At 41.1% G+C, this 23,291-nt stretch overlaps 1 protein-coding gene across 5 annotated transcripts in view; it reads left to right on the top strand.

The window, feature by feature from the left end:
- The window catches only part of ANO4 (anoctamin 4), a 320,816-nt gene that overhangs the window by 210,432 nt on the left and 87,093 nt on the right, over nt 1-23,291 (top strand). For all 5 annotated transcript variants that reach the window (XM_077472273.1, XM_077472272.1, XM_077472275.1 and 2 more), the window contains 2 exons: nt 10,314-10,420; nt 18,716-18,771. In XM_077472273.1, the coding sequence (XP_077328399.1) occupies nt 10,314-10,420; nt 18,716-18,771 (163 nt within the window). The remainder of the gene's footprint in view (nt 1-10,313; nt 10,421-18,715; nt 18,772-23,291) is intronic.

The raw sequence follows: 23,291 nt of genomic DNA, 5'->3' as shown, positions 1-23,291 counted from the left end.
GGACCATCTGTCAGGTGTTTACTACTATCTGTGAACCCGTTAGGGAGACTTACCCTCTCTATTTGTCCTGGTGACTGTTATCACAAAAAGTGAAAGAAAATCCTAGATTTTCAGTGGTCAACAGTAGTTTCTGTTGACCCTGGTCAGATAAAGACATTTCTTCACTTTGGGTAGATTTACTCTCACTTCCTGTTTTGGCTTTGGGACTAGAAGTAAGGAGAAATCTTCCCAATGGGACGCAGATGTCAAAAAACCTGACAGGGGTTATATGCCTCCCTTAACCACCTCCCACCTGGCCCCTGCACATATACGGCTGGGTGGGCACGTCCTCCTTCTGAGTGGGTGTTCAGGAATGTCCCTCAGAAGGAGGGGGATCGCGCTTGCCCATGCAGCGGTGTGATCCCGATGCACTTGTGTCACCCAGACATGGCGCATCTCCTATCGGCAAGAGGGCTCTGTAATTGGCCCTCCTGATCACTTGACAGCTGTGTCCAATCACAGCCATCATGTGATATAAATAGAGAGCCGGTTACTAGGCGATTGGCTCTCCTCTCCTCACACGGAAGTTGTCAGTGAGGAGAGGGGAGTGGATCGCTGAACCCAGCCAGTGATCAGTAAGTATGAGCTGTTTTTTACTGCTTTTTACACACTGATCACCAGCCCCACACAATGTAAAATCACAATGTCCCCAAAATAGTGTCCCCAAAACACTGTCCCCACACAGTAAAAACACCTGTCCCCCACATATGTAACAGTAAAATCATATGTCCCAATGATCATCTGCACACATATGTATGTGATCATCTACGCATATCTGTACATAATCATTTGTGTACATATGTCCGTGATCACACAAACTAATTACTATACACTTAACAGGATTTTTTTTTACCAAAGACATGTAGCAGAATACATTTTGGCTTAAATTTATGACAAAATTAGATTTTATTGGATTTCTTTTAAAACAGAAAGTAATTTTTTTTTTTTATTTCTGCTCTTTTTTTCGCTTATATAGCAAAAAAATAAAAAACTGCTTTGCGACTAAATACCACCAAAAGAAAACTCTATTTGTGTGAACAAAATAAAAAAAAATTATTTGGGTACAGAGTTGCATGACCGCGCAATTTTCTCTTCAATACTGGATGTGGCACCACCCCCTATTTTGTAACGGTGCTGGTTAAATCATTTCTCTTCTCAATTCCTGTTGAAAGTGCAAGAGAGTTGAAAGCTGAAAATTGGCCTGGGAAGGAAAGCGGCGATAGCGCCCAGTATTGAAGTGGTTAATCTATTTAAAATAAAATAAAAGTTTTGCCTTCAGTTCTTTAAGATAACTGGAATAAAAATAATTCCATTCCCACCATTCCCTTATTACCTTAACAGCAATGATTGTGCATTTAGTAAAAAATCTGTCCCTACAGGCATGATTATACCTGAAAGGTGCAGTTTGTAACAACATGTTCAGTACATGTCTAATGAAGCTATTATTTATGTGCTGGGAACTGTAGAGAAAGTGGTGGAAGGCAATTAGAAATGCTGTTAAGCCGCGGATAATGAGGAATATAAGTAAACTATTGAAGATAGCTACCTCACTGTATGATTAAGAGCAGTAATGTTATATAGGGTATCATTTGGCAGCTCAAAACTTTTCATGTATGTATAGTAAAAGTGGTGGCGCAACCACAATTTACACAATTTTATAAAATGCGTCAAGGTGTACTTTTCATAATCTAGAGACAGTGAAGCAATGAAAACCTCTTACACCGGTCTTTTACTTCTTTGTGCTTTGAGATCTGTCATTAGAGGCCATTATAAAAATGATTGTGTTTAGACCAAAGCTAAGTTAAGCCTTTCCATAGTCTACCTTCTTATCAATTGTAGAGAGTGTGGCTGCAGACCAGGACTAAGAACAACAGAGAAGGTATCAGCCACTGATTACCGTTTTCACTGATAGAAGCCATAAATGATGATTTTTTTTTATATTGCACCACGCTCATGTATACCAATGAATGGACAGTTTAAAAACAAAGGAAAGGTAGCCCAGAAGATATATAACTAAACAATATCCATCTCCCATCCCATGTGGTTCCAGCTAACAAAGTATTAAAGAAAGTAAAATATAAAGGTTATTCTGGTTTCTTATTCTCAGTCCTAGTCTGCAGTAATGCTGCACTCTACAATTGCCAGACACTTTATTAGGTATACCTTGCTAGTATCGGGTTGGACCCTCTTTTCCCTTCAAAACTGCTTTAAAGCGGTAGTAAACCCGCAGAAATTTTTTTTTTAAACCTGTAAGACAAAAGGCATAATGAACCAGTATGCACCGCATACAGCAGCAAACTCACTCCAGAAGTTCAGCGAGGATCTCTGAATGATCCAATGTTGTCCTAAATGACTGATGGTGATAAATAGAATCCACCTGTGTGTAATTAAGTCTCTGTATAAATGCACCTGCTCTGTGATAGTCTCAGGGTTCTGTTGAAAGCGCAGAGAGCATCATGAAGACCAAGGAACAAACCAGGCAGGTCCGTAATACTGTTGTGGAGAAGTTTAAAGCCGGATTTGGATACAAAAAGATTTTCCAAGCTTTAAACATCCCAAGGAGCACTGTGCAAGCGATCATTTTGAAATGGAAGGAGTATCAGACCACTGCAAATCTACCAAGACCTGGCCGTCCCTCTAAACTTTCAGCTCAGACAAGGAGAAGACTGATCAGAGATGCAGCTAAGAGGCCCATGATCACTCTGGATGAACTGCAGAGAACTACAGCTGAGGTGGGAGAGTCTGTCCATAGGACAACAATCAGTCGTACACTGCACAAATCTGGCCTTTATGGAAGAGTGGCAAGAAGAAAGCCATTTCTCAAAGATATCCATAAAAAGTCTCGTCTAAAGTTTGCCACAAGCCACCTGGGAGACACACCAAACATGGGGAAGAAGGTGCTCTGGTCAGATGAAACCAAAATCGAACTTTTTGCCCACAATGCAAAACGATATGTTTGGCGTAAAAGCAACACAGCTCATCACCCTCAACACACCATCCCCACTGTCAAACATGGTGGTGGCAGCATCATGGTTTGGGCCTGCTTTTCTTCAGCAGGGACAGGGAAGATGGTTAAAATTGAGGGGAAGATGGATGCAGCCAAATCCAGGACCATTCTGGATGAAAACCTGTTGGAGTCTGCAAAAGACCTGAAACTGGGACGGAGATTTATCTTCCAACAAGACAATGATCCCAAACATACAGCAAAATCTACAAAGGAATGGTTCACAAATAAACGTATCCAGGTGTTTGAATGGCCAAGTCAAAGTCCAGACCTGAATCCAATCGAGAATCTGTGGAAAAAGCTGAAAACTGCTGTTCACAAACGCTCTCCATCCAACCTCACTGAGCTTGAGCTGTTTTGCAAGGAAGAATGGGCAAGAATTTCAGTCTCTCGATGTGCAAAACTGATAGAGACATACCCCAAGCGACTTGCAGCTGTAATCGCAGCAAAAGGTGGCTCTACAAAGTATTAACGCAAGGGGACCGAATAATTTTGCACGCCCCACTTTTCATTTTTTTATTAGTTAAAAAAGTTTCAAAAATCCAATAGATTTCGTTCCACTTCACAATTGTGTCCCACTTGTTGGTGATTCTTCACAAAAAATAAAATTTTTATATCTTTATGTTTGAAGCCTGAAATGTGGCAAAAGGTTGAAAAGTTCAAGGGGGCCGAATACTTTCGCAAGGCACTGCATAGTGACATATAATAGTATAAATCATACAGTCCAGTATAAACCATAAAAAAAATGGAAAAAATTATTTTCTATAATAGTGATGAAGAAAAGTCCAAATAGTGGCATCAAATTGAAAAGTGGTTATCAGATAACAAAATAATTCCATGAGTGTCCAAATAAATATGTGACATTGAATAGATGAATAGTGACTATCAAGCAGGAAGGTATTTCCGTGAGTGTCCAATTAAGTAAGTGACAAAAGTGATCCACCATGGACAGCACTAATCGCTTACCAGAGGACATGGACCCACACAAATATATACTTGGGGAATCTAGCAGGCTTTATAAGATGATCCTATGTGTCCAAAATTCTCTTATAGAGATGATACCTCCAGGCAATCGTTCTCATAGGTATGAGGTACGTCAAATTATAGACCCCACCGGGAAGATAAAGGAGAAGTAAAAAGGGGGGACATAGTATAATTCCGTATGGAAAGTTTTGTTAAAATAGTGGTATAAGTATTGCACTTACATACTCCAAGTGACAACAAGCGCTTTAAGGAAGACAATTCAGTGGTAATGAGCGGATCAGCATACAGTCCCATATATAATACAGTTCAAAGTACCGTATATAGTGCAGTCCGTGTAGTATATATAATACAGTTCAGCGTATATAGTGAAGTCTGTGTAGTATATATAATACAGTTCAGAGTATATAGTGCAGTTCGTGTAGTATATATATAATACAGTTCAGAGTATATAGTGCAGTCATTGTAGTATATATAATATAGTTCAGAGTATATAGAGCAGTCGGTATAGTATATATAATATCATTCAGAGTATATAGTGCAGTCCATGTAGTATATATATATATAATACAGTTCAGAGTATATAGTGCAGTCCATATAGTATATATAATATCATTCAGAGTATATAGTGCAGTCCATGTAGTATATAAATAATACAGTTCAGAGTATATAGGGCAGTCAGTGTAGTATATATAATATAGTGCAGAGTATATAGTGCAGTCCTTGTAGTATATATAATACAGGTCAATGGCATACCTGAAAGTTCTGGGAAGGGGGGTCATCCGGTTACATCAGCGGGTGGCCCCGCCCTTACCTATGTAGCACCCTAGTAGGCTGGACTGCTAACAAATTTAGTTGTGCTAGGTGGTAACTAGCCTGACTAATTGGTAGAGCATCCACTGATTTTACCCTAAGCCTGAGTCTGGTGTAGTTCCTCTCTTCTGTCACAAGGTGGAATTGCTGCTTCTGACATTACAATGATGGATTACAGTTGACACAAGTTATGAATAGATATGTTGTCTTAGCCAATCCGGGGGAGTTTTCTTCGGCCCTCAGGGCATGCTGGGATAGTTTATTTATTCGGGAGGAGTCAGGTGATCGGTGTTCTTTCTGCCCCTGGCTTTGACCTGGGCAGATGTATATGGAGCAGCAGCAAAGGGTTAGGCCTGAAGCCTAAGGCCTAACCACGCTTGAGGAGGTTCTGCCTCAGAGTCGGATCGTGTGCCGGCGGTAAAGGAGAAGCAGTTGCCACAAAGGGATGACCACTCCTGTTACCAGAGCCAGGTGTAGAGAGGATGGAGGTCTGAAGAAGTACCAGAGCAGCCCTTTCACCAGCCAGGGACAGTGAAGAGGTGGGAAAGCTTCAGGATTTTCATCCGAGAACCCAGCAGGAGACGTGGGTGCACCTTGTAGATAAGTACAATGGGTAACTGTGAGCAAAGCTAGGGGCCAAGCGGGACAGCGTGATTTACAGTGGAATACTGTGAGATGTGAGTGAAGATCTACAGTGAGTTGCTGTGAGCTACGTGTGGAGATCTACAGTGAAGCATTGAAAGTGAAGTGTTGCTATAGGAGTTCTACAAATACAGTTGCTGCATCCAGCTTAAAGGCCCTGTACCTGTATTGCTGTCTGCCTATTTTTGTCTCGGGGTCTGCCAATTACTATTGTATCAGCCTAAGGGTGTCCTGACCCTAACCCTCTCTCCCTCAGTTCTTGTTAAGAGACAATAAATCTCTTTTGTTGGCATTCAAAAAGTGACTGGCGCCCATGTTTTCAACTTGCATTACACCCATAATGCCTAATAACCCATACTATGAAGAAGGACGTCAGCTCCCCCTGCCTTTGGAGGTCACCATTAGTCCTCTAGAGGTCAGGGACACTGCTACACCTAAGTAAGAGCTGTCAAAGCGAAAAGACAGCAGTCGCCGGGAGGCCTCCCATGGAGGCAGAGTTTTTTCGTTTTTTCTATTTTTCAGTTTCACCGAGCGGCATGATTGATGATGTACATTGCTGGAAACAGAAGGATTTGCCCCCTTAAGGATCAGGCCATTTTTTGCAATATGGCACTGTGTCTCTTTAACTAACAATTGCGCGGTCATGCGACGCTGTACCCAAACAACATTGATGTCCTTTTTTTTCCCACAAATAGAGCTTTCTTTTGGTGGTATTTGATCACCACTTACTTTTTACTATAATATCCCCAAATTTAAAATAAAATGTATTCACATATGTATTCTTCTACATATTTTTGGTAAAAAAAAATGCAATAAGCGTATATTGATTGGTTTGCGAAAAAAAATAATAGCGTCTACAAAATAGGGGATAGATTTATGGCATTTTTATTTTTTTATTTTTTACTAGTAATGGCAGCGATCCACAATTTGTAGCGAACATTGCAGCGGACAGATCGGACATTTTTGTCACTTTTCTGGGACCATTGACATTAATACAGCGAGCACAGCTAAAAATAGCCACTGATTACTGCATAAATAGAACTACCAGGGAACAGGTTAACACTAGGGGGCGATCAAGGGGTTAAGTGTGTCCTAGGGAGGTTTTTCTAACTCTGGGGGCAGTGTAGAGACTGGGAGTAGAGAGACATCACTGTTTCTAATCTCTAAAAACAGCAGATGTCTCTCCTCTCCCCGACAGAATGGAGGATCTGTCTGTTTACATTGACAGATCCCCTCTCTCTCTCTGAGTAGCATTCGCGGGTGCCCGGAGGACATCGCTGCTGCCAGGCACATGCATCAGCTCCTACGTCACGCAGCGGGCGTGCACATTCACCTGGCAAATCTATTTAAAGGGCCGATGTACAGATACGGCGATTTGCCCAGGCGAATCAACCTGCTTCAATATAATGGCAGCGGCAGGTCGGCTAGTAGTTAATAAAGGAATTGTCAAAAACTGTTTGTTGTGGTTTTTACTTTGTGACACTTTTTTTGGTGAATGGGTAGGGATACAATGTACCAATACCCATTCACTTAGAGGGAGAGGCAGGATCTGGGGGCCCCCTTATTAAAGGGGGCTTCCAAATTCCGATAAGCCTCCTGCCCGCAGACCCCAACAATCACAGCCCAGGGTTGTTGGGAAGAGGCTTTTGTTCCCATCAAAATGGCACCCACCCTCCATTTAAGGGCATGTGGCCTGGTATGGTTCAGGAGGGGGGGCAGCGCTCGCTCGTCCCCCCATATCCTGACCTCCAAGCTGAATGCTTGGATAAGGGTCTGGTATGGATTTTGAGTGGGGGCACCCCGATTTGTTTTTACATTTTGTCATGGAGTTCCCCTTAAAATCCATGCCAGACCCAAAGGCCTGGTATGGACTGGGGGGGACCCAAAGCCATTTTTTTCCTTAATTTTTTTTCCCCACGTCATTTTTTTCCCTGTATGACTACCATTAGGCCCATTCCTAACGGTAGTCATAAAGGGATGGACATGGTTAGCAACAATACTCAGGTAGGCCGTGGCATTTACATGATGCTCAATTGGTACTAAGGGTCCCAAAGTGTGGCAAGAAAATATCCCCCACACCATTACACCACCTACCTGAACCATTGCTACAAGGCAGGATGGATCCATGCATTCATGTTGTTTATGCCAAATTCTGACCCTACCATCTGAATGTCACAGCTGAAGCCAAGTTTCATCAGACCAGGCAGCATTTTTCCATTCTTCTATTGTCCAATTTTTGTGAGCCTGGCAAATTGTAGCCTCTGTTTCTTATTCTGACAGGAGTGGCACCTGGAGTGGTCTTCTGCTGATGTAGCCCATCTGCTTCAAGGTTCGATGTATTGTATGTTCAGACATGGTATTCTACATACCTTGGTTGCAACAAGGGGTTATTTGAGTTACTGTTGCCTTTCTATCAATTCCAACCAGTCTACCCATTCTCTTCTGACCTCTTACATCAACAAGGCATTTTCATTCACACAACTGATGCTCACTGGATATTTTCTTTTCTTCTGACTATTTCCAGAAAACCCTAGAGATGGTTGTGTGTGAAAATCCCAGTAGATCAGAAGTTTTTGAAATACTCAGACCAGCCTGTCTGGCACCAACAACCACCAAAATTACCTTTCTTCCCCATTTTGATGCTCTGTTTGAACTTCAGCAAGTTGTCCTAACCACATCTAGATGGCGAAAGGCATTGAATTTCTGCCATGTGATTGACTGATTAGCAGTTTGTGTTAGCAAGCAATTAAACAGGTGTACCCAATGAAGTGGCCGGTGAGTGTACAGAATCTCATGAAGAGTGGCTATGGTCACACCCAGAAATAAATGTGAAGATCATGTTAGTCCAGCTTATTAAACAGCTTATCACCAAAGGTCCAGATGAGTGCCCCATGCTATTCATGCTACTCCAACAATAAAGCAGTTTCTTATTGTCTAGGTAAAAACTAGAAATTATTTTTATATCTTTTTTTCTAAAATGGTATAAATAATCTCTGGAATACAAAAAAAAACACAAAATCTTTACATTTGCTGAGTTTTTAAATACTTGCAATTTTTGCTATGCTTACCTGAATATATACTATGTTATAGTACTAAAGGACTAATATATTATTATTATTGTCAAAATATTTTAAATAAGTTATTTAGTTGTAATTTGCCCTTTACTTTGATGTGCAACTGCAGCACTGGGGACTGTGAGATCTGCAGTGCTTACAGCCAGAGCGGCCAGGAAATACATTTCCCATTGTACTTCATCTGGCTTGTGAATTAACTGATTAGCAGGGTGTAGACGTATGTCCAGATGACAGGGAGATTCTCCCCAAGAACCAAAATGTTTTGCCTGTTTGAACCCTGTGAAGGTAAATGTGAAGGGATTCTGCAATTAGTTGTGCTTTAAGATATCAAATCTCATATATATTAATGCATTTGGTGTCTTCAAGTGCCTCTAAGGCCCCTTTCACACTGACGTCCCGTTCAGGCCCGCCTGTCAGTTTTTCAGGCGGACCTGAACGGGTGCTCCATAGAGCTCTATGGAGCGTCGGATGTCAGCGGTGACATGTCCGCTGACATCCGACCCGCTCCGATCCGAAAAAGTGTAACGGAGGAAAAAGCTATTTTTCCATCCGTCATCGGATCGGGTGGCGACGGGCACTGCGGTCCGTCGTCATCCGATCTCCAATAGGGGAGAGCGGCGCTGTGACAGGTCTGCCCCCGCGCAGTGTGCAGAGACGGACCTGTCATCTCCCTGCTCAGCGGGGATCGACGGAGTGATCCCCGCTGAGCAAACGGATATCCACGGGGCGGATCAGAACTGATCCGCCCCGTGTGAAAGGACCCTTATTCATTTCTCAGCACATTGAGCTAAGTCCTATCCCCATCATTCAACAGTCTAATATGAGTCTGAACTGGCCACTAAGCTTTTGGCTTTCAAATACAAAAAATAAATAAAAAATAAGCCTTTGCTTTTGAAAAAAAAAAAAAGTTAAATTAAGGGTTTGGGGTAGAAATGTAACCAATTAGATTTTATTGAATGTAAATATTAACTGAGAGAAATATAGTCTGCCATTGGTGATTACCTTCTGACAGTTCTAAATGCCTGGCTGTAATATGAATCCAACAGTATTAATACTTTCTGAGTTGCTGGCCTACAGCGGGTATGCCCATTAAAGCAGAATTTCACTCTATCAATCAGCATTGACTATTTAGAATTTTGAATTTCCTCAGTTACTTACTTTTTACTTACTTTTTTGAGGCCTAGGTAAATTATGTCATACATCTCAGGAGGCATGTCAGCATGGGCACCCTGACCAGTTTACAGCTATGCAGCCCCATACGCAACAAACTGCAGTGCACTGTGTATTCTGACAACGTTCTATTGGAACCAGCATCAATTTGAGCTACAGTAGCTCTTTTATTGAATCAGATTACATGGGCAGCCTTTGCTCCCCACATGCATCAGTGTGCATTGGCCTCCCATGACCATGTTTTTGGTTTGCCAGTCTTCGTTGGACCAATTTTGGTATGTCCTGACCACTGCAGTTCAGGAACATCCCACAAGAGCTGCAATTTTGGAATTGCGCTGACGCAGTCAACACTCCATTGCAATTTGACCCTTGTCAAAGCTTTTTTTTTAAACATAATATAATTTTGTAATAATAATACTACTTAATACTTCGACATGGAACTACTTTTACATGCTGTGGCTCAGCATGTGTTCTCTCAGACGTTTTAGGGAATATTTATTTGGTGTGAAGGAAGGAGTCCTCATAAGGTAGGTTCAGTACAAGTATCTTTTCTTTTCAATTTACAAAATTGCTTTTTTATTATTCCACAGTTTTATAATAAACAACAAAGACACCTTTTTCAACAATGCCACAAGAAGTCGGATTGTACATCATATTTTACAAAGAGTTAAATACGAAGAAGGGAAAAACAAAATAGGTAAGTCCTATAACTCAGATTGCAAATGGTAATATGTACAGTATCTAAAGCCAGGATGTTTTCCTGGGTTGGATAGAGTGGGGAGAGGTATAGAAATTCTTTTAGGTTTTTGGGTGCTGGTGATCACTATACCCAGGCTGACGTAAAGGAATATACACAAACTTGAGTTGTCTCCAGAACAGGAACAGAAGGAACATCTATTAAAGGGAATACTGTCTAAGAAGTAATTTCCAACACTACCTGGTCACAGAGGTTTTCCATTTGCCCCACACATAAAGAGGATCAAGCATATCTAAACTCAAATGCAATATACTACAGCATTTTTTTCAGACTTTATTTTTATCTGATGATCCTGCTCAGGGCTGTCTTTAATTAAATTTTATTGGGGCTCCCACCAGCACCCACCCCCCTCCCCCCATGTAACTTCGCTCTCCAACTGCTCTGAGAGGCCGCGTACACACGGGCGGATTGTCTGCCCAACTTAGTCCTCTGAACAGTGTTTCAGCGGACAATCCGCTGGTGTGTGGGCTTCAGCTGACTTTTTCAGCGGACAATCTGACGAACAAAGTCTTACGGAATTTCCGTAAGACAGTCCGTTCAAACTTGGTTTTGTCCGTCCAAACTTGGTTTCAGCGGACAGTCCGCTCGTGTGTAGGCAAGTTGGACGGACTAAGTATGGCGCATGCTCAGAAAGGGTTTACACGGCCGAAGGTTGCATTGCAGTGTATAGGACGTCGTTTTTCTAGTCCCGTCGTACGTGCTGTACATGTCATCACGCACGCTTTCAGCGGACTGTCTGCTCATCGTGTGTGGTCAAGTCCGTTCATGCTAATTTTGAACGGACTGTCTGTCGGATTGTCTGCCGAACTTAGTTAAGCGGCCAGAACTTAGCGGCCAGACATACAATAAATAGCAGCTAGAAGGTTACTGAATAAGATCAGGCAGAGATTGTGATTGGTTGCCAGAGGTTACAGTGTATCATCACCGCTCAATGACTGGCTGCTATAGGATACATTATGGATCACTGATTATTTGCTAGAGGTTACAGCACATGTCTTCTGCTTGCTGATTAGTTGCTAGAGATTACTGTACCTCAATACTGCTCACTGATTGGTTGCTAGAGGTTACTGGACATCCTTACCACTCACTAATTGGATGCTAGGGGTTACTGCACATTATTACTGCTCACTGATTGGTTGCTAGAGGTTGCTGTATATCCTTACTGCTCAATGATTGGTTGCAAGAGGTTAGCGCATATTATTACTACTCACTGATTGGTTGCTAAAGGTTACAGCACATCATCTCCTCACTGCTTGCACACCATAGACTGGGGAGATGAGGGGACTCATCAATAGACAGAAAACTCCTGGGGTTCCTAGGACTCCTGGGATCAGTGGCAATGCTGGGGAAGGGAGGTGTGATCAGTGGCAAAGCTGGGGGGTTGATGGGATCAGTGGCAGTGGTGGGGGATGGGATTATTTAGGAGGCAGTACACTGTGGCAAAGTCTGAATCATGTAGAGAAAAGCTGAAAATATTTGGCAAGTATATAGTGTTGGATTCTACACTGACCACCAATGTGAGGGAGGATTTGGGGAATTTGCACTGACCACCATGTAATGGAGGATTTTACAACACCCACCAATATAAATATGGATTACTATGCTGACACCAATGTAATAGAAGCATTTACACCAACCACAAGTGTAAGGGGGAATATACAGTGACCTCCATGTAAGGGGGAATTTGCACTGAGAACAATTGTCAAGGAGACTTGTACTGACCACCAATGTAAGTTTACACTTCCACACACCGACCACCAATGTAAGGTGATACTTCTAAACCAACCACCAGTGTAGAGGGTGATTTACACTGACCACCACTAGTGTAAGGGCAATACTGCACTCACCACCAAAGTAAAGGGAAATGTACACTGTTTACCAATTGAATGCAGAATCTACACTGACAACCAATGTACAAGGGACCTTCACATTGGCCACTAGTGTGAATGAAAGGATTGTACACCAAGCCCCAATGTAATGAGACGATTTACACTGACCACTAATGTAACTGAGGCATTTAGCCTGCGTTTCACATTTCTTTGTGTTGGGAACGCATGCAAAATCAGTTTACTGACACCACAGAAACATGCTGCCCTTTAGCAAATACTCAGCAGTGCCATTAATTGTTAATGACACCCTCATACATCTGCCGATATGTGCATGTAGCACAGCCCCCTAAGATTCTGCTTGGAATTACCTGCTCATCTGCATGGCCATGACCTGGTGAACATTCCAAGCCACCTGACACTCTGGGTTCAAGCATCTTTGTATCACTGTAGAGTAATAAATCAGATAACTCTGCGTATTTATGTTCTGAGAATATTTACTGGAACAAATTAAAGGAGATAGTCACAAAAAGGAGGTAATAGGTCTGCTGAGTTTTGGGCATCAGAGCCAACTCAGCAAAGGAATTCCTCCAAAAGACACAAGGCAAATATTAACAAATGATAATATGATATATACTCTTCCTTAAAGAAATAATGGTATCCCCTTGAAGGATGCTTTATGCTAGCAGATTATACTGACACTATGCGGAGGATGGAACCTTGCCAGCCTATACTGTAATCCAATGAGGTGTGGTAGGAAGCAACAGATTTCTTGTTGTGAGGAAGGCTAAAGATATCTAAGCACAGTGTTCAAATAGATTCGGTAAAGTATTCATAGGGTAGAAATGTCTGTGCAAAGTCAGTGAAACTATGACAAAGGATGGATAAAGGTTGGGCGACTGCCCTCTCACTTACAACCAGACCATTACGATGTCTTCTGGACGGTAACTTATGTAGCGACACTCGTGCAGAGGAATTGCGGTCTCAGTCTCCTGATGTGAAACTTGGTACAACAATTGGCAGGTAACCGGAGCGGTGCTGGATGGATGTCCGACTTCAAATGGCAGCGCTAGGCCCTTCAGGTATGGATTGGAAGGTGGTGATCTGCCTGGTAGGCCACGACCTCTCTCTCCATGCACAGAGAGGTCTGTCTTGCATCAGGCCCAGTAGGAAGAGAGCTCTGTGTGGGCTTTTGCTTCTTTTATAGCTTCCCCCAGCAATATTCCTAATGGCAGCAAAGATCCCTGGGATCTGTAATCCAGGCACATAATCATGCAAAGCAATTATCGGATGGGAGAATTACTCATCCCACAATTCCTTTTGTTTGGCACACAAATATGATGACACCTGATACACTGATCACAAGAGGGACAGGCAATGCTTTGAAACTCCGGGGGACATGGTACTTTACGATTGTAGTCCATATTTCTACATGCGTATTCACATCCACCAAAATTCACAGTGCTGTGGCACCATGTTATTTTGAAAAAGGATTCCACCTCCAATTTGCTTACTTTTGCAGAACAGGCTGATGTTAGGCTTTATGACCACAGTTGTAGGCAGAACTTTCAAGCATGCTTTTTTACCTCCCCACTGAGCAACATTCAGCAAAAGTGATTGTGGATATGACCTCAGGGGAGCATGATATACATATGAATGCTGCCTCTATTTACAGTATCTCACAAAAGTGAGTATGCCCCTCACATTTTTGTAAATATTTTATTATATCTTTTCATGTGACAACACTGAAGAAATTACACTTTGCTACAAGTGAGTGTACAGCTTGTATAACAGTATACATTTGCTGCCCCCTCAAAATAACTCAACACACAGCCAGTACATTCCTAAGTGAAAATGTCCAAATTGGGCCCAAAGTGACAATATTTTGTGTGGCCACCATTATTTTCCAGCACTGTCTTAACCCTCTTGGGCATGGAATTCACCAGAGCTTCACAGGTTGGTACTGGAGTCCTCTTCCACTCCTACATGACGACATCACAGAGCTGGTGGATTTTAGGAACCTTGCACTCCTCCACCTTTCATTTGAGGATGCTCCACAAATGCTCAATAGGGTTTAGGTCTGGAGATATGCTTAGCCAGTCCATCACCTTTACCATCAGCTTCTTTAGCAAGGCAGTGGTCGTATTGGAGGTGTGTTTGGGGTCGTTATCATGTTGGAATACTTCTCTGTGGCCCAGTCTCCAAAGGGAGGGAATTATTCTTTGCTTCAGTGTGTCACAGTACATGTCAGCATTTACGGTTCCCTCCATGAACTGTAGCTCCCCAGTAATGGCAGCACTCATGTAACCCCAGACCATGACACTCCCACCACCATTCTTAACTGTAGGCAAGACACACTTGTCTTTGTACTCCTCACCTGGTTGCCGCCACACACACTTGACACCATCTGAACCAAATAAGTTTATCTTAGTCTCATCAGACCACAGGACATGGTTCCAATAATCCATGTCCTTAGTCTGCCTGTCTTCAGTAAACTGTTTGCAGGCTTTCTTGAGTATCATTTTTAGAAGAGGCTTCCTTCTGGGATGACAGCCATGCAGACCAATTTGATGCAGTGAGCGGCATATGATCTTAGCATTGACAGGCTGACCCCTCACCCCTTCAACCTCTGCAGCAATGCTGGCAGCATTCATACCTCTATTTCCCAAAGACAGCCTCTGGATATGACGCAGAGCATGTGCACTCAACTTCTTTGGTCGACCATAGAGAGGCCTGTTCTGAGTGGAACATGTCCTGTTAAACTGCTGTATGGTCTTGGTTAGGCTTGTGCAATTCGTTTCATAACGAATGGAAATTCAGCCGAATTTTGCATCTTTCGGACATTCGGATGCATCCGAATGTCCGAATAAAAAAATAACGAATTACAACGAATACGAAAGAAATTATAGCGGATATAACGAATGAATTCGACATGATTCAGTAATTCTTTAAAGATCTAATGAAACAAAAGGTCAGCTCAAAGTAAATCTTATAGTTCAATCAGCTGATTAATTTTGTGCCGGAGGTTGGATTACTGGCAAAGTGCATTCCTGAGAACTGAGTTAGAATGGTGTTGTATTGTATTTGAGCCGAGGAGAAGAGACGTTGTCATTGTGTGTGTTAAAAGATTCAATAAACAAACGACTTTCCAAACTACGAATCATTATCACGAATGTATATACATACATAAATATAGAATTTCAACGAATACGAACAAAATTATAGCGCATATAACAAATTAATTTGACATGATTCGAGATTCAGTATAACGAATATCGGAAAAAGAAAAAACTGCGCTATGATAAAAAATAATATACTAATCGTCCACAATGGAACTTTGATCAGCTGCGGCTTGACTGTATTACATAATTACAGAAAAAAACACATGAAAAATTGAATAAGCTGCGCTAAATCAAAAACCCACATAAAATTCAATGAAGTAAAAACATCAGACAAAATTTCAATATTATTGTGCAAAAATAGGCCTATTACCCCCAATCCTAAAGAATAAGGGTTATAGGATAATTGATCACAGTGAACAACGAAAGAAGAAAACAAAAAATAAAATAGTGAACACCCAATGTGTAATTATATAAACATCTGAATTTCAACAAAGTCCAATATAGATGAAAATCATCAAATCTTCTACTATGTAGCAAGTGCTTGATCCACCACCATACAGCCAAAATTACTTCTTACCAGAATGGGCTGAGCGATGCGCTGACGTCACCCCTTGCGAAGGATTTGTACCCAGGAACGACGAGTTTGTCCGTTTGCGTCCGGCCGGCGCATCGGACTTAAGGCTGATCTTTCCTTTGTGCTTTGTAAGTGCATTTTTGTTTTTATACTTGAGTTATATTAAAAGGTTTTACACTATTGGAGCTTCATTTCTTTTGCATGGAATTGGCACATATGACTTAATATATGGGAGATAACTAAGGATACTTGTTTGACAACCTGGCCATGATATCGGTGGAGGGAGGAGAACAGTTGAGACCCTTCTGAAGTGGGAGATATCCATTGTTACATGCTGTTGGTGACCCTCTGTAGTGAGGGGTTATGAAATTCTGGTAAGAAGTAATTTTGGCTGTATGGTGGTGGATCAAGCACTTGCTACACAGTAGAAGATTTGACGATTTTCATCTATATATGTCCAGGGGTGGGGCTGAGTCACATTGGCTCTGTCCACCATCACCCCAGCATATATAGTCCCAAACTTCTTGCTAAAAACATAATGGATTTAATCCATATACATGTATTGTTTATATTATACTGAATATATATATATATATATATAGAGGAGAGGGGGGTTAGATTGCGCTATGGACCACTTACTTTAAAAGATATTGAATTTATGGTGTGGAAAGTATGTAGGTTATGACAAATATATTAAAGAATATATGGGAAATATAAAAAATATATAAGAAATAGGAAAAACATGTAATGTGGAAAAATAGGTAAGAGCAGCCTCTATTTGTTTCCACCTTGACAGGTGGAAAGATACTAAGAAGGGGTGAGGAGAAATAGACTTGGCGCTATACCCTTTCCCACTGGGAATCTGTACGTTTTAAACTTTATGGGATATATTTTCCAGCGTGCTGGCAATTAAATGAAAGTAATGAATATTATGAAAACAAAGAAAACCACTAAATGGCAAATGCTTACCATAAATAGTTCTAACAATATGTAAAAGTGCAAATACAAATAAATTACATGTGCCACGAATCATATACTGTCATTCTTAGAAAAAAATATTAAAATGCAAGTGAATAAAGAATTAGAACACAAAGTGGTGGCTATTTCTTGCCTTAAAGTGTAGTGACTGTGCTTGGTCTATGAAAAAAGAGTCATGCTGAATATAATCAAGATAAAGTAACGTGATAGCTAGCACACTGTGAATAAAAACAAACGTGTGCAGTACAAAATCAAAAACAATATTAAAAATTAATATTAAAATTAAAATTAGCATTCACAGTGAACCATATATATTTAAATTGTGAATAGTCTCTAGTGAGTGGCGGGATCTTCCGTGCGTAAAGGGAGAGAAGGGGGGTGATGGTTTCCAAATAGTGTTTCCCGTGTTCAGTGGTTACTTCAATAATATGCTCTCACCGGAAAAAATACCCCATCCGGGGTGGATCGACCTTCACAATATCAGCTATTGTGTCGCTCTCTGGCTTGCTTCTGATGCAATACTGGGGGTCTCTCGTTTTTCCGTAAGTGTAGTAAACCACGTTGTGTATGTCAAAAGTGAGGCATATCCATAGCGTGATAACGTTTAAAATGCATGTTTATTTAAGAAGAAGAATTAAAACTACTTACAAACGTAGATATTGCAATTGCGGTTATGTTACAGCTTTTTAAGCAGGTTTAAAAGTCCTGCTCAGCTTCCTGGTTAGTATATAGATATATATATATATATATACACACCGTGTATATATGGTAAAGCCAAACTGGCTTGTATTGCACAAAAGCACCTTTCGATGCTCAAAATGTTGATTGCAACGGTATTGAAATGGAATCAAATCACATAGTGAGATGAAGTAGTAAAGCCCAACCACTGTGTAGCACTGCAAAGGAAGAATCAGAGCATGTATCTATATTAAGTAAATATTTCTGCCCCTATGTACAATTTTACATTTTACTTTAAAAAGGTTTCTAAAACCTATTCGAATTTATCTTGATTTATTGGCATCAAACAGATCTATTTTATTGTCAGTTAATCAATTAAACATTAAATAATAGTCTAAGATAATTATGAAGCAAAACAAGAAATGCTGATTTACAGTATTATGTGAGAACACTGCAGTCCTGGTCGGCCTCTTGACCTTACGGAACCAAGAATGGTTACTACTCCTGCATCCTCTCCAATTAGGTCAATGTCTGTAGATGATCGTTCCAAATTAAAACATAGGTGACTTTTCTAGTTGGTGTAATTTGCCCATCTCAGCAAATGTGTGCTCAATCATTATGCATTACTCAAGTGATTAAGATAGCACTCATCTCTTTCATGCTCCTTGATTTTATTATAATAATAAAGGTACTGGGGCTGCAAATGAAGCTTGGTTAGGACAATAAATGAATGCTTCTATCTGTCTAAACACAGTCTTGTAATCAGTATCCAGAGTATAAATGTGTTACTCATTAGGCAATAACTCATATTACTTAGTGCACAAATTTAATGGTAAAATTTTGCAGCCAAATTGAAACACATCTTGTTTGACTTAAACAGTTGAACTCCTTATTTAAATTTTTAGTTAAATACAGATACATGAAACTTTGCTGAATTTATAAAGATGACCAATAAAATTTACTTGCTGTCAAATTTGCTTTACTAGCTTCTTTATTATAGTTGTATAGCGATAATTATAATGGTTAATGAATATAACCTGTTGTCCTTTTTTCTCAGGTTTGAACCGCTTGCTTTCAAACTGCACCTATGAAGCTGCATTTCCTTTACATGAGGTACAAGTTAAACCCATAATTCTCAAAGAATTTAAGCATATTTTCTATAAATCATTAGCTTGGGATATGTTATTCCTCTAGTTTTTGTAGAGAGTGGGGCTTATCTCTCTGGAACAATGACTATTTTTGTTATAGCTAAATTTTTATTAAATGTTTTACATTTAGGACAAACCATACAATACTGTACAAAAATATATGTAAAAACAAAGAAAACAATTAAAGAGTAGACTGTATATATACACTTTTATCTTTGCTCTTCTACCTTAAATCACTTTTCTCAATATCTAATAAACCCTTCTATACAATATTTAGAACCCACCATCCCCACCTCATCCAAAAGGTCCGTACACACGATCAGACTTTTTGACAACAAACATGCAAATTAGCTGTTTTGGAGCAACATCGGACAAACTTTTTCCGTTTTCATCTGACTTTTGTTGGCTGTGCGAACAGACAAACTTTTTGACAACATAAGTCCGATGGAGCAAAGTCCGATCGTGTGTACGCAAAACCATCGGACCTTTGCACAAGGTACAAACACGCATGCTCAGAACCAATGCAAAAGATCAGACAACAATACAGAACTTGACCAAAGGTGGCGCTGGATTAATTGAACGTCCTCTTTTGAAGTGTCATCAGTACGTTGAAACGTCACTACATTCATGTTTGTTGCCTAAAAAGTCCGATCATGTGTATGCAATACAAACTTGTGGACTACGCCCTTTGTACAAAAGTCCACGGGAAAGTTTGTACAAAGTCCAATCGTGTGTATGAGGCTAAACAATTACATAAAAAAATTTAAAAAAGGAAAAAAAAAACCCCCAAACAAGACCCAACCAACCTAAAACTCCCCCCCCCCCCCAAAAAAGGAGGAGGTGAGGGGAGAGGGAAGGGAAGGACGTGGAGGCAAAAGAGGGGCACAATCCAAAAAAATTAAAAATAAAGAAAAAAGTTAAAAATAAACATAATAAATTAAATTAATGTGCAAAAAAAAACAAAAAAGCAATGGAACAATGACTAATTAAGTGATTAAGGCAGAAGGTTTTTTTTTTATCTTAATGCATTCTATATATTAAGATAAAAAGCCTTCTGTGTGTATCAGACCCCCCCCCCCCCCAACACCCTCTCTGTCCAGCATTGTCCACTAGCACCTCAGCTGTCCAAGATTCTCCTTCCTGATTGGCTGAGTCACAGCAGCAGTGCCATTGGCTGCCTCTGCTGACAATTAAAGTCAGCTAGCCAATCAGGGAAATGGCGGGTTAGGGGTTCCATGTCTGAATGGACACAGGGAGCTGTGACTCGGCTCAAGTGGCCCCATAGCAAGCTGTTTGCTGTGGAGGCACTGATCAGGAGGGAGGGGCCAGGATCACAGAAGAGGGACCTAAGAAGAGGAGGATTGGGGTTGCTCTATGCAAATCCACTGCACAGATGAGGTAAGTATAACATGTTTGTTATTTTTAGAGGGAAAAAAATAAACAAGGCTTTACAATCACGTTAAGCAAGGTAGACTGGGTGTGTCCTCCTTCATTTATAAGAAATCTTAAAAAGCATCTGTTAGGGCGGTATAATGGTTCATATCAGTCTTAGTTCATTTTTTTTTCTTTCTTGCCACATCAGTGTTTTTATACCAGAGACTAGATTCAGCTTGCCACTCATTCAAGTCTCGTTCCATATTGCACATCATCGTGGCTTATTTCATATCAAAAAGTTTTCCCAAGGATTCCTTTTACTTACAACGAAAATTCGTAGCATATAAGAAATACAAAAAAAAAAAAGACACTACAGAACAAGATAAGTATAAACCTCCGCACCCTTGATGTTCTTAAATTGTGCACATTTACTATATCTATTACCCTGGCATCTCATACCTAATTTAGATTTTCCTCCCCCCAGCTCCCCACCCCTTCCCCCCATCATCCCCATAAGACCCCATCGTATACCTAATTGAACCATGGCCTCCTCTCTCCTCTCCCCAGTTCTGTGGCAATATCATTCTTTGTTTAACGAACAGAGTCATGAAGAGGCCAACAGAGAAACCCTGGGAAAAGAAGGGTCGACCCTTCAAAAAATGGGAAAGACACTCATAGAGAGAGATATGAGACAGAGAGATATTAAAAAGATCACTGCAAGAAGGAGAAAGCCACCCGTTAGGAGGGTCTACTTTCTAAGACAGAAGCTATTACAGCCCATCTGCTTATGGTAGGATCCCCAACTTCCGCAAGCAAGACCCCCATAAGCTAGTGAACTTATTGGTATTGCCCTGTTTAAGGTCCACTTAAACAGGGCACTGTACCTTTTGTGGCCCGAATTGTGACTGGACTGCATGTCTGACCTGAAGATATTTATAAAACGAATGGTTCGACAACGAGAACTCCAGTTTTAGACTAGTAAATGATTTAATATCTGAACCCTGAAATATTTGCATTAGTTGGTTTATCCCTTGGTTCGCCCATTTTCTGCATCTTTCAACTTTAGCTATTTCAGCCAGGTTTCTATTGTTCCATAAGTGTGCCAATACAGATATCCCCCGGTATCCTAGTAAAGCCTTAACTGTTTTCCAGAGTTTAATAATCTGGTTAATCGTTGGGCAACTTACACCAAACGAGTTTGCCTCAAGGGCCTCAATAAGTGTATCATGTGGGCATCCTAGCATTACCAGGCTGCAACGAGGCATACCCTCGCTCAATATTCCTGCTAGGTGCTGCAACTGTGCCCCTTCCTCCAGTGGTAGCTGCAATGTCCGTAGGCTAATCCTAGGCAGCCCCTTTTTCCATATAAAATCTCTAAACAGAGATTCTATTTTCTTAAACCACCTCGAACCGATCGGCGAGTTATGGAAAAAATATAAAATTTGGGGGAGCCACACCATTTTCACCAAATTGCAACGTCCCGCCATCGATAAGGGGAGGCGGCTCCAAATATGTTTGAGCTTCAACAGGAGTGTGGCTAAGTTATCCTCCAGGTACCCATTTACATCCCTTGCCATCCAGACCCCCAAGTACTTAATTTTCTCCACCACCTTTAAGTTAAGGGTATCCCGTAGTGTATCGGTGACCCCCGTGTCTATCGGAAGTAATGCAGATTTATCCCAGTTGATAGTCAATCCAGATATTTGGCCGAATTCCCTAATCATTCCCATTGCCGCTTTTAACGAGGTATGAACCTCTCCCAAGAAAAGCAAAACATCATCGGCAAATAGTGCGATCTTTTCCTCTATCTGCCCTCTCCTAAATCCCTGTATAGCAGGGTTAGCCCTGATAGCTATTACCAATGGTTCCATTGCCAGAACAAAAATAAGAGGGGAAAGAGGGCAGCCAATTGGAATACATTATTGATTTTTATTTTCGCGCTTGGATTGGTGTAAAGCATCTTTGTCCATTTGGTTAAATTCGGCCCAAACCCGAATTTAACAAGAGCCGCAAATAAATATTCCCACTCAAGGCAATCAAAGGCCTTGGCTGCATCCATTGGAGCCTCCATTGTCTGCCGGGATCTGGATATTTAAATAGGCTCTATGTATATTAATACTGGTAGACCTGTTCGGGATAAATCCCGCCTGGTCAGAATGAATAAGCTTATGAATACACTTTTTTAAACGTGTTGCCAGTATTTTTGCTAAGATCTTTACATCAGTGCTTAACAGCGAAATCGGACGATACAAAGCAGGATCCATTGGGTCTTTCCCCTCCTTGGGGACAACTACTATAGTGGCCTCTAACATTGAAGTAGGCAACGTCCCCACCGCCAATGCCTGAGTCAATGCCTCCAGCAGTTCTGGCAGCAGAACCTCGCCATATTTCTTGTAAACCTCAATAGGTATCCCGTCAGGTCCTGGTGATTTTAGGTTGGGCATCTCTGCCATGGCTTTACGAAGTTCATCCATAGTTATTGGATGAACTAGTTGGTATGCATATATTTCCCAAAAAAGCAGCGGTCGTTCCCCCCTCACCCCCCCCCCCCCTCTGGGATTTATATAGGGAGCTATAGTAGTGGTGTAAAATATTTTTAATAATAGTGGGTTCAGCAGTAATCTCTCCCTGTAGCGTCCTAAGCGCTAATACCGTTGAAGGGGCAGAATTTGTTTTAACCAGTAGAGACAGTAAGCGACCCACTTTTTCTCCTTCCCCGAAATTTACTTGTCTCTGAAATATACGTCTATTATCTATCTTTCTCCTAATGGTCATCTTATACTCTTGCTGCTTTTCCAACCATGCCTTCTGAGTGAGTGGGGTTGGGTTGATAATATACTGCTGTTCTGCCCTCAGCACAATCTTCCTAGCCTCCTCTTCCCGGTTCTTCATCTCAGCTTTATTAGCCGCTATTTGCTGGATAAAGAGCCCCCTTAAAAAAGCTTTTAATGAATCCCAAACCCCCCCCACTGATGCAGTACCCGCATTAATATGGATAAAATATTTGAGTTCAGATATCAATCGCTCTGGATCGCCCAAAATCTCTAACCATGAAGGATCAATTTTCCATTGCCCAGGATACTGCTTTTTCCCCACAATAAGTGTCAATGT

This window comes from Lithobates pipiens, unplaced genomic scaffold, assembly GCF_037356315.1.
Source record: "Lithobates pipiens isolate NorthernLeopardFrog02 unplaced genomic scaffold, aLitPip1_a1.2 Scaffold_8, whole genome shotgun sequence".
NCBI lineage: Eukaryota > Metazoa > Chordata > Amphibia > Anura > Ranidae > Lithobates > Lithobates pipiens.
This window is presented reverse-complemented; position numbering and strand designations above follow the sequence as displayed.